This window comes from Falco biarmicus, chromosome 8, assembly GCF_023638135.1.
Source record: "Falco biarmicus isolate bFalBia1 chromosome 8, bFalBia1.pri, whole genome shotgun sequence".
Classification (NCBI taxonomy): domain Eukaryota; kingdom Metazoa; phylum Chordata; class Aves; order Falconiformes; family Falconidae; genus Falco; species Falco biarmicus.
In genome coordinates, this window is record NC_079295.1 from 53,836,352 (window position 1) to 53,852,163 (window position 15,812).

Genomic DNA, 15,812 nt, shown 5'->3' on the forward strand with positions numbered 1-15,812 from the left:
TAATTTGTTTGAGGAAACGGTTGTTGAGTGCTCAGGAAAGCACCTAGCATTGGGTGTGTAACACAAAGGTTGCTATTACACCTGCGGGAAAGCGGGCAGCGTCTTTGCTCCATTTTCTCCCTAGAGACCTGCTGAGAATGCTGAGGTCCCCCTGGACCCCCTCTATAGCCACAGGAAAAGACAGACTCCCTCCAAGGGCTCTGAACTCCTCTCTAGAGAAACAACTCCATGTCTGAAGAAACATCTCTGTCCTGAGCAGCAGGGTTTGAAAAGATGAATTTCCATTGCGTGTCTAAAATTGGAGGACGTGGCTGTGCCCCAGACATCATCGCAGCCTCAGCGCCGCTGCCCAGGCCGCTGCTGCCAGCACACGGGAAGCAGGAACCTGCCGCCAGCACCAGCTCCCCCAGTAGACACGAGGAAGCATTTCTCAACCTCTCCAGGAAGCTGCTCTGCTTCTTTGGACATCAATGTTAATCACTCATGCAACTGCCCTTATCACTCCAGGTGCTGCTGAGATAAGAGGTGCCACTGACGCTGTTAATACAAATCTGCACTCCTTTGGAGGAGAGGCGGGTTGTAAGCAAGGGAGAAGAGGATTGCTGGGAGGCCAGTGGCTGGTGACAGACACCTGTCACCCCTCCTTCTCCTACCCAGGGGTGCTGGGTAGGGCTGATTAAACTGAGGATACTGAACCGTATCTTTAAAAAAAAAAAAATAATCCTCTATTCACAAGAACATCCCTGAGAAAAGCCCCATCTCTTAGATTCACTGTGGAAAAAACAAATTGAGCACGTTCCCAGTCAAGTAATATGGGGAATTTTGCATCTCAAAAGCTGCTGTGTCTCTTCCCCTTGCTGTTCTTGGTCTCTGAAAATCTGGCAATGCTCCCAAAAATGTCACTTGCAAAGCTATCTGGTTTGAGCACTGGCAGTTCCCTTCAGGGATGTGATTCTTATTGCTTCCCTTTTACAGCAGGTAGAGAGAGTGAACTCGAGGCAAACAGGGTTTGGATGTTCAGTGACTTGCCAAGGATGGAGCAGGAAACATTGTGCTGTGGTCCTCCCCCAGCTCTCCAGGCTCTCGCCTTCAGGCTGCACCACCTGTGCAGCCTTCATAGCAGGGTCCAAATGTCATGGAAGGACTTAAAGACTTGGGGGCTGGAGACTCTTTTCCATGTGACTATAGCAGGAAAAGACTCCAGGCTTTGCTGGCAAATTATCACAGCCAGGTCATGCTGAAAGCTCCACACAAGGAGCCTGAGTCGGAGAGCTGGGGCTCGGAAATGGTGCGGGAGCATTGTACCTGGGTGAGACCTACGAGGCTGGGCATGGAAACACGTGTGCATGCGTGTGTATACAGGCTGGTGTACCAGGGTACCCACACCTGCACACGCTGCCGGCTCGGTGAAGGCAGTGTCCTTTGCCAGCAACATCATTTATTTGATTGCACAACAGAAATCACGTCCAGCCTTTGGCCCGCAGTCATCATGGTTGGAAGGAGACTACGTCCAGGAGGAAATATCTGTGAAAGCAGACTATTGTTTATGACAAGGACTTTACAGTGCTTTACAGTGCCCCAGAGCAATCTTCTAAGAGGAGAGTAAGCGTTGAAAGCACTTCTTTTCACCCGCAGCATGTTAGCCCAAGCCGCTGTCCACTGATTCCTTCATCACCAAGTTATCTCCAGTGAGGCATTAATGCTGGCCATAACCTTTATTTTTTTTTTCTCAGAAAATCCAGTGCCATTGGTTGTAGCTTACAGCTTTCTCCTTATAGATCAGTTTTGTCTGCTAGGGAAAGCTTACATGGGTAAACCCTATGCATGTGCTGGCAGCACGCTAACTGCTTTATTGCAGTTATAGATCTGCAGAAGCAACTTCTTGCCATTATACAGACTGCGTTTTTCCAGGAACAGGCAACAGGAGTGAGAAGAACAGCCCTCAATGCAGCAATCAGCGTCTCGTATGCTTTCTAGAAGGGGAGCAAACACCCATCAGCCATGACAACCTTTATTCCTTAAACTTCCCCAGAGGGAGCATTTCAAAGCATCAAAAGGATTTAAACCTGTCCGGCTGCTGCTGAGGCATAATTAACAGTTGCACAGTCAGCTCCAACTGCAGCTGACAAAGCCTTAGCAGCAATCCTCTATTTATCACACTCCCGGAGTATTTATAGATCCACAGCACGGCAGGGGGGGAGAGAGAGAAGGAGAATAACAGGTGAGCTGCTTACCAGGAGGGATAACATTTGCTTTCAGCTGCGTGGCATTTCCTTGGCCCCTGGTGAAGCTTTAGGGGACGGGCACGCGAGATGCCCTGGGGTGCAGCCTGTCAGCAGTGGGATGAAGCAGCAGGTCCTCTTGGGTGGGAGATGCAGTGGGTCAGCCCCCAGCTGAGACATTGAGGCCCTTCGGCTAATGGGGGGACTCGGGCTGTTGCAGTCAGGTCCTGGGGCAGACAAGTGCCCTGTGCCCTCACCAGGAACCCCTTCATCACCGAATATTGGTCCACAGTTGTTGTGGTCCCTTCTCCCTCACATCTGTCTCCACCAGGCTATGCATGTGGTGAGAGGCCAGCCTGATCTCCCGTGGCACTGATTATAAGCTGACCTTTTACTGTGTCATTTGTCCTTCCTCATCTCTCATCCGTGTCGTTTACAACCCAGGGCCTCTTCATAGGAACCGATATAAAAATAGCAATTATTCTTTGATCTACCTTGGCAATCTGATTTCTGGGCTGGAAGGTGATACTGGAGCCGATGGGCTGGGAGACCTGGCCAAGCAGCCTGTGCAAGGACTGCCAGCAAGATCCAGCGGCTCTGGGCTGACGAGGTTGCCACCTCAGTTCTCCCTTCCATGGGAAGGCATCCCATAAAAACTGCTGGGTATCTCTTTGGCATTTTCACAACTGTCCCAGCTCTGATCAAAAACTGCTCATATAAACAGCCATATCCCATTGCAAAGGGCTGTGGGAACTGCTGCTCTGCCAGTAATCTCATCTGTGCTATCTTGCACCAAGCTGTGCCCAGGAATTATCAGCACTGGGTTTATTTCCTGTTATGGCTTTATGACCCCACTGAGATCATAAATGCATCTAAAGTCTAACTAAAATAATTTAATTTTGTCCATAAACGGCTCTTTACAGCAATGCTATTCCAAAGGGGAAGGAAGGTCATAATCCTTGCAGGTAATAAGACTTCTTCTCTACTGACTTGCTGTTCAGACACAAACCTGCCCCATTACTCATTGCTCCATGGCTGATGCAACCTCCCTGGGGAGTTGCCTCATGCTGCCATGCCCTGTGAGGACCCCTGGAGAGAGGTGCTGCAGCTCCCACCTGCTGACACCTGCACCCAGGGCATGCTGAGCATGCCTGTCCATCTAGCCCTGCAAAGCTTTACTGGCCTCCTCAGTCAATTTAGCTTCACCTGACACTTACAGCCTTGCTCCAAGGACCTGCAAGCAGGTGGGCATACCATGCTCTTTAATCCATTGGAAATAGTATTTTGACCACAAGAAGACATTTCCCTGAGCAGAGCCAGTAGGATTCCTCTTCCATGGACTTTATTTACAACAGTCTCCTGTCTCTGGGCTCCTGAGCAGCTGCCAAAGCTAGAGTTCCCTTCAGCAAGGTATCTTTGGTGCTGCGTTTCTTGGGCGAGGCCAGGGGAATAGTCACCTATTAAATATGCAACACAGAAGGCGTTTTACAGATGGATTTTGCAGAAGAAAAGCTATTCTGGTACTTGGCAATGCCACTGAGCCTTCATTGCTCAGAGCAAGGACTCACCACTGGGATACAGAAGCAGAGCCAGCAGGCTGCTGCCTGCCCCAGCCCAGCAGAAAGGGCAGGTCCCCCCATCTGCTTCAGAGCTGAGGCTCCCTCCAGTTGCACACTCAGCGGTGCTGCAGGCACGAGGCAGCCCTGTCCCACCGCTCCAAGTGACAGCACTGCGTCCCCAGCTGCAGCCAGGGCCCGGCCATGCATGTGGAAGGCAGCACAGCTTCTGCCAAACACTGGGAGAACTGCGGCCATTGCACGCTGTGGCACAGGTGTTCCCAGTTTACAGTTTACGAACAGCAGCTGGTGATCTCGGATACCTTTTTTTAGGGAGGAAATTTGTGATTTCAGCCATGGAAGTCATGTGAACCCCGGTTTGTAAGTAACAGCAGGGGAAAGTACCTGTTCTCCCCTGCAGCCAGACCGTCCTGAGCAATAACTGTCAGCTGAACAAACTCCCAACAGTTTTCCGAAATATCTTTGTTTTTAAGGGAAGTGCTTTGCTGTTGCCAGGTTTGTTGCTGTTGTTTTGTGGCCATTGAGGGGCTGTTAAACTCCCTGCCACAGGGTGTTTAGGAAATAAATGAGCTGCTTCAATTCATTTCCCGCATTGACTCAGGGTGGTTGTGGAGGAAGAGAAGGGCAGACCAAAATGAAGGTGGCAAAAGATGATTAGCGAGTGAAGGAGTGAGTGGGACGGGTGGTTCTCGTCCCCGACGGCATCAGGCCACAGCCCCCACAGCCACACATCGCAGGAGGCAGGGGAGCAGCTTTGCTGCCTTGCACTCAGAGATGCCTTGGGGTGCACGTTTCTCCACAATGCAATTTGTCAAGGGACTGTGCCACGAGGGGGGTTGCTGGCATCCTCTCTTTCCCTAGTCATTCCGCACTGGGCCAGTATACGGACATGGAGTTGCACATAGAAGGAAACTCCACGTAACAAGCTCCGGTTCTGTCTGTGAACCTTCCTGGGGGGTCTGAGCCGGGGGCAGCCCCTTCCCGCCTGGGGGTGCACACAGAGCGCAGCACAGGGGAGATGCTCACAGCGGCTGGGCTGTGCCTGCTGGTGGGGGGCTGGGAGGGACCACCGGGGCTCCTCCCCGGAGCAGGTGGCAGACCTGGCCTGCAGCCCCTCTCTCCTTCGCCTCGGTGTCCCGGCTCGACCCTCCCCCAAAAGCAATCAGGTGGTGCTTAACGCCAGGGGGCCACGGGAAATAGGATTTTCAGGCATAAAGCTTGGGTAGCCCACAGACCCCTGGGGACAGGCCCCTGCGAAGCCTCCCCCCGCGGTGACGCCCCGCGGCCGCGCATCACCCGTAGCACAGGGCAGGGCTGTCCCGGGCTGCCGGCGAGGCCCAGCCGCTCCGACCCCCGGCCGGCGGGTGAGCTCCCAGGGGCCCCGCAAGCCCCACCACAGGGCGCCCCGGCCGGCGCCCCCCGACCCAGCCCGCCCTGCCCGGGCTGGGGGCCGGGATCAGCCTCCCCCGACACGCACCGAGAGCAGAGGGGCCGCGCACGGCCGCCGCCAGCCGCTCCGCGCCCCCTGCCCGCCACCGCGGGGGCCGCTTCAGCCGCCGGCGGGAGCGCGGCCGCGGGGGGGGGCGCGGGGGGCGCGGCCGCGGGGACGCGCAGCGCAGTTGGGGCCGCGCAGCGCGGCTCACTCGTGCCCCCCAGTGCCCACGCGAGACACGGGCCCGCGCGGGAGCGGCGGGGCGACCCCGGCCGCGGGGGCTCCGGGTGGCCAGCGGGGGCTCCGGGTGGCCAGCGGCGCGGCGAGGCGCGGGGGGAGCCCTGCAATGGAAGCCGCTGGTGGAAGCCCGGCGGCCCGTCCCCCTGCGCGGCACCTCCTGCCGCCGCAGCCCTTTCCAAGGAGAAGGGTTAGAAGCTGTCCAGGCTCCTCACCGACGGGACAGACCCCGAAACGCCGCTCAGGCTGTTCAGCTGCTGGCACTCCACTCCCGACATCCATGCCTTCCCCAATCCTATTGCCCCATGCCTGCTGCTGACAGTTCATCAGATTCTTTTTTCGAACGCTCAGACTGAACTCCTCTCCAGCACACCCTAAGCCCATCCCCATTAGAAATCATCCCTCACACTCAGGTCTACAAAGACACCTGAAAGTTCAGGTTGTCGGGGTGCGGGAGAGCACCCTTTTTCTCCTTGCTCTCCTCCTGCTGCGCATGGTACCACCATTCAGCAAACTGCACTGCTGCATGGACGCTGTGGAAAGCCAGCTGGCCACCACTGTCCATCTCGCCAGCCCAGCCACCCTCTCGGAGCCGGTGGCGGACAGATGGGTTGCAGTTGGCCAGGAGCACCTGGACACCAATCTCCTTATAGTCATGACGTGTCTCCTTCAGCGCAGAGAGACCCACAGTGTCTATAAACTGCATTGCCCTACAGTCAAGGATTAAGGTGTGCATGTCTGTGGAGGGAGGACAGGCATCTGCTGGAGGCTTCTCAGCCCTTTTCTTGGCCTGTTTCAGGCAGTCACACCTGGTGCCAAAAAAGCTCTTGCTGTTGCCTGTGTCTGTACTTGCCTGGGCCCCCACCCTTTGGTGCTTAGCGGCCAGCAGGGTAGGATTTACCCCAGTTTTTTGGTAGAGAACAGTCTTGAAATATTCCTTGTTGGCATAGTAGAGGGACGACTCGAAGCGGAAGATTTTGATGTTGGCAATACTGCTGAGCTGCTTGTAAGTGGACTGGTCCTCATAGATTTCCGTGTTGCTGACCTTGCCCAGCAGCGTGGCCCTGGGTCTCTGCGTGCGAAAGATGATACAAAGCAGAGCAAAGCAGACGCCCATGAGGAGCCCGATCTCCGTGGTGATCAGTGTGGAGGACAGCATGGTTGCCCACCACACCACCGTGTCCAGCTTGCTGAGCTGCCACATGCTGGGGGTGTCATGGAACTTCCTCAGCCCCCCCCGCAGGTTGACAATGGTGACCACCCCCAAGATGGAGGTCTGCAGCGAGTGGAAAAGTGGGGCGATCCACAGCAGCACCAGCAGCAGCACCAGGGAGGTGACCAGGCCAGAGACCTGGGTCTGGGTCCCCGTGGACTCCTTCAGCAGAGTCTTGGTCAGGGCTGCAGAACTGGCAAAGCAGTAGAAGAAAGAAGGGATCAGGTTGCACATGCCGATAGCAATCATCTCTTGGTTGGCACGGACAGCGTAGCCATGCTTTTTGCCAAAGATTTCCGCCAGGGAGACGGTCATGGCAAAACCGATAACAGCAATGGGCAGAGCATCAACTGCCAGGCTGGAGAACAGGTTTATATCTGGTAGAGTGGGTTTCCTGAAACCAGTGGGGATCTCCCCACAAACAGCAGACTTGTATCGCTCTTCAAAGTTGCAGTAGTAAGATATTACTGTGGCTACAATGACCACCAGCAGCTCTATGGGGAACGGGGCCTTCATCTTCTCCTTATACCGCTCATTGACCTCTTTGACAGGCACTATGACGGCCAAAGCAACCAGGCTGGTGACCAGGTCACAGATGTTCGTGTTCTGAATGTATCTGAAAAGGTCAACCCATGTCAGGATGAAGGACCCCACTCCTTCATGACGAGGGATTTTCAGTCCCAGGAGATACTTCATCTGGGAGGTGATAATGGTGAGGCTGGAGCCAGTCACAAAGCCACTGAGGAGAGGTTCTGACAGGTAGACAGCCACAAAGCCCAGCTGCAAAACCCCCAGCAGGATCTGAAAAGCAAGACAGCCATACTTTTAGCATCAATGAGAAGGGCTGGAAGAGGTAACTGGTAATTTATGTCATTTTGCTTACACTTTAGCAGCTCTGGCTATTCTGTCTGCTGAGCATTCAGTGTGAGGCAGAGGGCTTTGTCTTCAGTAGTTAATCTGGGGGATGAAAAACTAAAGAAACCTACCTATAACACTCATCCGTAGCTAGAGATGCCATGCAAAGAAGCCTACAAGGTCCCTTCTGCTGTCTCTTTACAAGCAATAAGGGCACATAATTAGCGCTGCAAGTCCCGGCAGCAGCCCCATCAAAGCAGCTCCAAGTATCACTCAGCGGCATAAAACTGGTGTGATGCACCGAATTTTAGTTGTTCCAGAGAAAGAGCCTGAGCTTGTTTGGGGACAGCTAGGCTCAGGTGGTGGGGACGCTGCCAGGGGTGAAGGAGCCCCTGCTGATGGCAAGGTCCTTGAGGGCAGTGGGAAGGTGGTCCACAGTTCCTTCTCCTGCCTTGCTGTGTGTGATCCTAAGGATGTTTCAGACACACCCAAGGACATGGCCTGTTATATGGTGGGGGGGAAACAAACCCCCACATTCAGCCATGTTTGGAACTTTCTAAATCTCTACATTTGATTCAAGGGCGTCAGGGTCTAGTCACATCAGGAAAGGTTTCTTGTAACTTGTAAGTCTGAACCAAGACTGGAGCTTAGAGATCTTTAGCTCAGAGAAGTTCCTAGCAGGGAAAGGACAGAGGGGAAACAGTACAACAGCAAACATTTGTACCTGGTAAAGACCAACCAGAAAGCTTAAGGAAAGGGCCACAGTGATGGCATAGCAGCTCCTGTCGCAGGCACCTGTCCCATTAGTGGAGGAGGTCGAGTTGCCCACCACCAAAGAGCCAGCGTTGTCGTCACTGTACCCTGCTTGCTGGAGGTGCCGGTTCACAGACTGCCCGATCATCAGGCACAGGACACCGAAGGAGCCCACAGAGTTATGGCGCGAAGTGGCCATAGCAACGTAAATGATATTGCAGAAGAAGTTGGTGTAGATGCCGTAGATGGGATCCTGGCTGGCTAAGAGGGAGTAGGAAATGGACTGAGGGACGGCAACTATCCCCACCAGGAGCCCAGATATGACATCCCCAAGCAACTGCGTCTTGACATTGTAACAGGGAAGCCAGTCCAGCACTGGAAACAGCCGACAGAAGAAGGTGATGATGGTTTGATGATTGCATGTGCAGACCTCTCTGGCTTTCTGTAGGATTAATTCCTTGGTGCTGAAGCCTGAAGGCTCATACTCCTCCAATTTGACATGTATAAAATTGGCAGGAGTCTCTTCTGGCGTTACGGAGCCCAGCGCGTCTTTGCTTTGCCCTGACTTCTGGCTTGATGTGTCCTCCATTGCTAAGGCAGGAGAACAGGCAGCCATGACGTGTTGCAGTCATGTACATAATGCACTTTGCTTAGCTCCAGGCCTCTTGCTCATTGCATGGATAAATAAAATAAAGGAAAATAACCTCAGACAAATCAAACAGAAAAGCACTTTCCCATGGTGCCAGTTCGTTTTCACTTATGGACCTGATTAACCACAGTCCTGAGACCATGCTTTAAATTGCATTCACACCGGCACAGATGCCCATGTCAGGAGCAGAGCTACAGAGATCCCTGTGCTCCTTCCTAACATACCTCTTGTTCTGAAAGAGGAAAGCAGAATGGGTTAAGATCAGATCATACTATTTCACTGAAACCAAAACTTCTTCAGGAACCCTGCATTTCTTGGTGACACTTCCACTTCAGCAAAAATCTTTTTTAAAATGTTGAGAAATTCCAAGTGATGCTTTAGGAATGTAACACCTGGGTAAGGGAGGTAATTTTCAAAATAAGTTTTCCTTTAACGTTTCAAAATTTTAAATTACATTCCTGGCTTGCATCAAACAGGCCCACCACAGGGGCTCCTATCTGCAGAACAAAAGCATCCTGCTTTTTCAGTCTGGTTAAGTAACATACACGCTTTCCAGAGCTACTCTGAGTTTTTCAGTCAAAATGCAGCTGCAACAAAACATACCTATTTGTCAAAACAACAATACACACAGACAGAAATTCTCCTGAGAGGAGACCTAGAGCAGCTGCACTTTGGAAATTGAACTGGGCTGATGAGAAATCCCATTCCCCTGCCCCATGGGTTCATTTCACACCACTAGTCCCAACCCAACTGCCTTACCTCTGGCTGTGAGGAGATGCTGGGTGTTTTCTCACTACCTGGGGCTTGTCCCCTGTGGACAGACCCGTCTCCTCACCTTGCAGAGCACATTGAACAGAGAAAGCATGAGGCGAACAACTGCAAACTTGTTTCCTTTGCCTTCCTTCTGGACATTGTGCTGCTTCCCTTGAGAAGAGAGCTAAGTTTCTCAGCCAAGAAATCAGTCCTTTTATCTTGCTCCAGCCGATGAAGATGGTGCAGCGGGCTAAACAGAGCTGTGTTTTGAAAACAAACATTGTTCTGAGAGAGTATTTTTGATGAAAACTTGTTCTGGCCATTAAGAATGATTGAAGGGGTTTAGCGCAGTGCTCCTGCCAGGTAACAGTATTGCTGGTATCTGGAGATGTGTTTGCAAAACAAGAGGAACGATGCAAAGAAATCTGCCTGTGTGTGCTATTGCTCTGCCCCGCCCTGAACTGAGAGAGCATCATTGCTTGAGTCCTGCCGGGCTTCTCTGCTCAGGTTTTCGTCTATTCTGTGTAAGTTTTTGCTCAAAAAAAAAAAAAAACCAATCAAAAAGCCAAACTTTTTCCAGGATGACTTTTCTTTCCTGGCAGCTTCTCCACCAGCGTGCTGCCACCAGCCCCTGGGCCCTGCTCAGCTGCCTGTTCCCCATGCCTCCGCCCCTGCTCGGCCACGCTGCGCTCACCGCTTCCACAGCACCAGTGACGCCGGGCTGCACCCAGGCTTCGCAAAACAGAGGTCTGCAAAGTCAGAAGTGTGACACAGGTGATTTCTAAGGAGACAGAAGAACTCAGTACGTGTCAAATCTGCACAATCCACATCTTGCACATGTCTTTTAGAGACCAGCACAATTTTTTTTTAGCACAAAGAACAAGGGGTTGTGCTTTGCAGAAAATAAGCACAATTCAGTAAGTGCAAGGTTGCATTTCTTTTGTAGGTAAAGGTGAACAGCTGGATTAGAGGCCAGGAGGAAAGGTAACATTTTATCATGCTGAATTGAAACAGCAGCCTCATAAATACCAGCTGGAACTGTTCTGTTCTCGTGATCCCTGCCAACAATCTGCATCAGACCTCTCAGCACATACTCCCACTCACCTCATTCTCCACTTTTTCTTTTCCATCTATTTTCCACCAACCTAGTCTCTAAAATCTTGCTGGACGTGTCATTGCCCCATGGCAGCTTGGCCCCTGCCTCTTCTGGCATGGACTGTGTTCTGGGCTTGGGGAGCGGGCTGAGAGCCCACGGTGTTTGGAGAGATGGTGTGGGGCATGGAGGGATGACATTTCCACAAAGCTTTGATTTAGATGCTGGGGAGACACCCTGAGGGAAGAGAAGGGGAAGATCAGCATCCTGAGCTACATTTATCTCATCAGTGGTAGTCTGTATCTCAGTAATTAGAAGTAAATAAATAAGAAGCATGAGTGCTCTCTGACAGCAGCAAAAAATGAAAGCACATGGTAGGGGAGACAACTGCTCCATGTTTTTATCTGTTTATATGAATTCTTTACTCTGCCATTCCTCCACAGCTCATGTATTTTCAGGTACATCTGGTGATAGTTCCCCTTTCCCTTCCCCTTCTTTCAGTAACGAACTGTAACTTTCCTTAAGACTCATCATTCCTCCCGTCCTTAAAAGATGACCACCTCATATGCTTTACAATCATTCCTAGTTGTAGTTCATTTTGTGTCTTGGTCTGTCTAATGTTGTCTCTACACATTTTCCTTTTCCATCTTCTTCCTTAGCAAATGACCCAAATTTCCATTTTCTGTATTATTCCTTCATCTTGAAATTCAGTCACTGAAGAGCTGGCCAGGCTGGTCTTTTAAGTCGTCTGGTTTGCTGGGATGAAACACATCTGAGCACAATCCATCTTTGGGTTTTGACCTTATTTAGGGAGCATTTATTTCCAGTTCTGGATCTCTGATGTCTCCACCAAGAAAATGGGACAGAGCACTTATTCCATTTATGACAGTATCTAGACTACCTTTAACCTCCACCCTGCCTTCACTGCGGGCTGCTGCTTTTCCTTCTAACTTCCATCCTCACTTATACATTCTGGAACTCTTTGTTACGATTTCCTTTACCACCTGATATACCTTGGTAAGCCTTGATATAGCCATGCTCTTCCACCTCTCAAAGGCACAGGTTTGGTGAGCAGTTCTTTTTTTCATTCCTCTCTCTCCGTGCCTCCCCTGCCACCCTTCCCCACACATTTTTCACCCCCTTTCTTGTGTGCAAATTCCCAGTTGCTTTTGTATACTCAACTTTAAAATATTCCACACTTCCCCTGCAGTTATGCTCTCAAGGTCCTTGTTCCAGCTGGCTTCTCCACGTGTTCAGTTCTGTGCACTGACTTCTTGGGAACAGCAAGCCTTCATACTAGGGCAGCTTCTGCATGGTCCTCTCTGTGCTGGAAACGCAGGCTGTGGGCACTGAGGAGAGCCCATTTGATGTTCTCCCCGGCAGAAAGGATGTAGGAACATAGCTGGTGACACTGAACACTGTGTACATCTCTGAAATCACTTTTAGTGCATGAGGTGAGGCAAGGGCAGAAACCGCAGACATTTCACATTTCCTCTAGCAAACGTATAGCAGACAGCTTAAAAAAAGAAACCCCCAGCGGAACTTCATGTGACCTTGAGCTGGCTAAGGCTATGCTGCCTTCCAAATGCAAGGTCACCACAGCTACCTGCTGAAACCGCTTGTTTTCAAATGCATCTTCAAGGGTTGTTCTTTATTGCCACTATAAACTCACTTTGCTGTTTAGCTCCATTCTGGGCAAGGTTGGGTTGGACAGATGGTGTGAGCTTGAACAATGCAAGTGCAGACAGGATGTTGCCTGCCAGTAACATGGCACCCTCTGCTTTTAAACCAAGCAGAAACCATGAAATCCAAAGTTTTTGTTTATGACATGGATTGTCAGCAATGTAACATCCATCTAGGCAACAGCCATTGCAGCCAGCTAGAAACAGAGCGGTGGGAACCCAAGCTCCAGGTGCAAGGAAAATGCAATAGCGGGAATTTCAGTTTTCTAGCCTACAGTAGAAAAAAATCATGAAATGATCTGGGTTTGTGATTGTTCCCCAGGCATTTTGCAGCAGGGAAGTGTCGTGAATTCAAATCTCTGCTGCTGCATCAATGCATAGTTTTTGTTTAACAGGACAAGCTGGCATCTCCAGTTTTCTTTGGAACAGAGCTAACTTCACTGCACAAGGATTTTTTATTTGCTTTAAAGCTTGCACATACACCTATGACTGTTTGGCTTCTGGAAGCCTTTCAAGTAGCACCCCATGTGTCTTGGCTCCGTAAATGGGCCACCCAGACTTAGTATGGCTGCACCCCACTGCTCTGCAGTTACTTAGAACACGTGCAACTTTATCAAACAAAAGGCAAGTGAGCCAGGTAGTGGAGTCAGGTATCTAAGAGAGATGCTTTTCCTTCCCTTCAGATTTGGGACTTGACAGTCTTATTGGAAGGCTGCTGATTCAGTTCCACTTGGAAACCGATTTTCAATAAGTAGACATCTGCAAAACATCACCTTTTTTTAAGGGAAAAACAAGGAAAAGGAGACAAGCCCAGAATCAGTCCCACTGCTGAGATACGGCAAAATGCAACAAAAGTGCCCCAGGGCACAAAGGCTGAACAGAACCTCCCCGATGGTTTCCTGGAAAGCAACTATTCACATTTCTGCAAGAGATAACACCAGACAATACGGAAAGCAGTACACTAGATCATCCCAGAAAACAGAAGTTTTTTCAGCCTCCTGTTATTTGGCAGGGCAGTTTATGCTGATGTGCAGGGGTGCACAGCGTGCAAGGCAAAGATAAACTTCTCTCCAGACATAGCCACTGTCAGCCTAAAAGTGTCGCTCACCCTGTGACTGCACACGGCAATGCAGCCACACCACTGAAGTTTGAGAGGGATCAAGGAACCTAGAAATAAATAATGATAAAGGGCATCTACTTAAGCTACTGCTTGCTCCCAGCAATTAACCATGACGGCAGACATACAAGGAACATTTTCTAGTGTGTTCTGAAAGGTGTGAGATGGAACGTACGTCCTTGGAAAGAGACTCAGTGCAGAGGTAGCACATCTAAAAGGACGTGGAAGAGTATCTTTGGCTGCAGAGGTCACACACCACCCATCAACTGTCCAGCCATCGAGGACACCGCAGACTGGGTCCACCCTGCTAATGCTCTGCTACAAGCCTTTCCCTCAGCACTGACACCCACTGCTAGAAGACGGAATAAAAGAGCACTTCCAAACACACCAGCAAGAAGATTTGGGGAGCATTCCCAGTTTATATAAGAAGGGTGAAAATAACTCTTTGCCAACTTTTGCGGCATTTTGTTGCTGTTTTCATGTTTTTCCCTGCATGATAAATGTCCAGTGTTTATAATCCTTTCCCAATTTTTCAAGCTAATAACTAAAAACGCTATAATGGCTCTGTAAACAGATTAAATTGATTACAGATAAATACAGTGGAATAAAAATGGGGAGACGCATTTCTATTTCATACTGAATTGGCCCTCAGCCCAGGCTATTTGGCATTGTTTCAGGCCTGACCTGTGTGTGCTGCCTACAAGCCCTTCACGGCACCGAGGCCGTGCTGGTGGGATGCTGCTTCCCTCTGTAGCTGCTGGCTGGCTCACAGGGTCACCCTATTTGCAGCTAACACAACCTGCCCCCCCCCCCCCCCGCCCAGCACAGCAGGCTCTGTGTCGAGCAGAGCCCCGTGACCAGCTCCCAAGCTCTACCAGCAGCCATCCCACACCAGTTCATTGTGCACCGAGGCAGTGGGGAAGGATCCTACAGAGGTCACATCTCAATGTCACAGGACAGAAAGAAGCTCCAGCAGGTGGGTAAGAAGCCCAGAAACCACAGCCCATCTCCCACTACCTGCCACACAACCAGATTGGATGTGCTATTAAACATGAGCAGCGTTTCCCCACAACGCAAATGGTGGGATGGACTGCCAGCGTGCGATGGGAGTCAACAGGTTTGAGAAAAGGGGTTATGAAGCTTCCTGAAGTGCTGCAAAAGCTGTAACAAAGGTCTAAGTGCTCAGGAAGTTTCTAGCCTGCTGCTTACCGGGTGCCGGGAGGGCTCTGCATGGGCTGGACCCCTGGAACACCTTTCCCAAGCTGCCTCCACCACGCTGTGACACAGGAGACAGGGCTGGGGGGATCCCATCTAGTACAGGGCCGTGTATACTGAGAATTAGCTGTCCCCAGGTCAGATAGAGCCTTGATTAGCATGGGTAAAGGGTGCTGCTGATGGGAGCCGGTTATCTCAGCTCTGTATCAGCAGGAATCAGAGTAACTCCACCGAAGGCAACGGCTGTCCTGTGCTTTTCAAGAGAGCAGAAAGCTCGTGCTGGCATTCTCTGTAATTGAGTGTTCCTACCACTCTGTTGGCACCAACACAAAAATTACAGCATGTGTGCTGAGGTCTCCTAAGGTAAAAGGCATCCTCAGGTAAAAGCTGAGCCACGCCGGATCAAGAAAACCTTCTGCATAACTCAAGGACATGTGTGCAGAGATAATGCTCACAGTAAGTGCTCAGAACTGCACCCAGCGCTGCTCTAATTTTTGTTCTGACTCTTACTGGCCGTGACCTGACCAAGTCATATAACCTGTTATGTCAAGTAACATTAAAATACACGGCAGCAAGTTTCTAAGCCTGAATATGTAATACCATGTGCTATAACTACACATATTGTAAAGTACAATTAGCACTAAACCTGACCAAATGTGTCATTTCTTGCATCTTGGGAATATGGACCTGGCCCACAGGAGGGTGCTGCTCACCGGCACATCGTGGTCATCACACTGCTTATGACTTACTATTCATGAGACAAATTGCAGCCTGGTTGCACAGAGCACCCAAGTCAGGGCGAGGTAAAAGCCACATACTGTCAGTGGCCTGGTGCGCGCTGGCAGGGACCTCCCCTGCGTGCCTGCACGGTACGCACCCCGCGCAGAAGGGTGCGCATGGCTGTGTACTCACCCTGCTCTGCAGCGGGCTGGGCACCACTGCCAGGAGAAAGCGGGATGGCACTCACTGCTCAAACATGCGTGGCTTTCCTTTTTAAAATTTATAGCTGCAGCA

General features: G+C 51.0%; 1 protein-coding gene across 1 annotated transcript; it reads right to left on the reverse strand.

Annotated features, from left to right (window-relative positions):
* Nucleotides 1–5,541: 5,541 nt before the first annotated feature.
* LOC130153652 (sulfate transporter-like) lies at nucleotides 5,542–15,766 on the reverse strand. The gene is made up of 3 exons (XM_056348794.1): nucleotides 11,967–15,766; nucleotides 8,261–11,021; nucleotides 5,542–7,482 (listed from the first exon to the last, which is right to left on the reverse strand). Exons 2-3 carry the CDS (start codon nucleotides 8,903–8,905, stop codon nucleotides 5,884–5,886), a joined length of 2,244 nt encoding a protein of 747 aa, XP_056204769.1. The 5' UTR covers nucleotides 8,906–11,021; nucleotides 11,967–15,766; the 3' UTR covers nucleotides 5,542–5,883.
* Nucleotides 15,767–15,812: the final 46 nt, after the last annotated feature.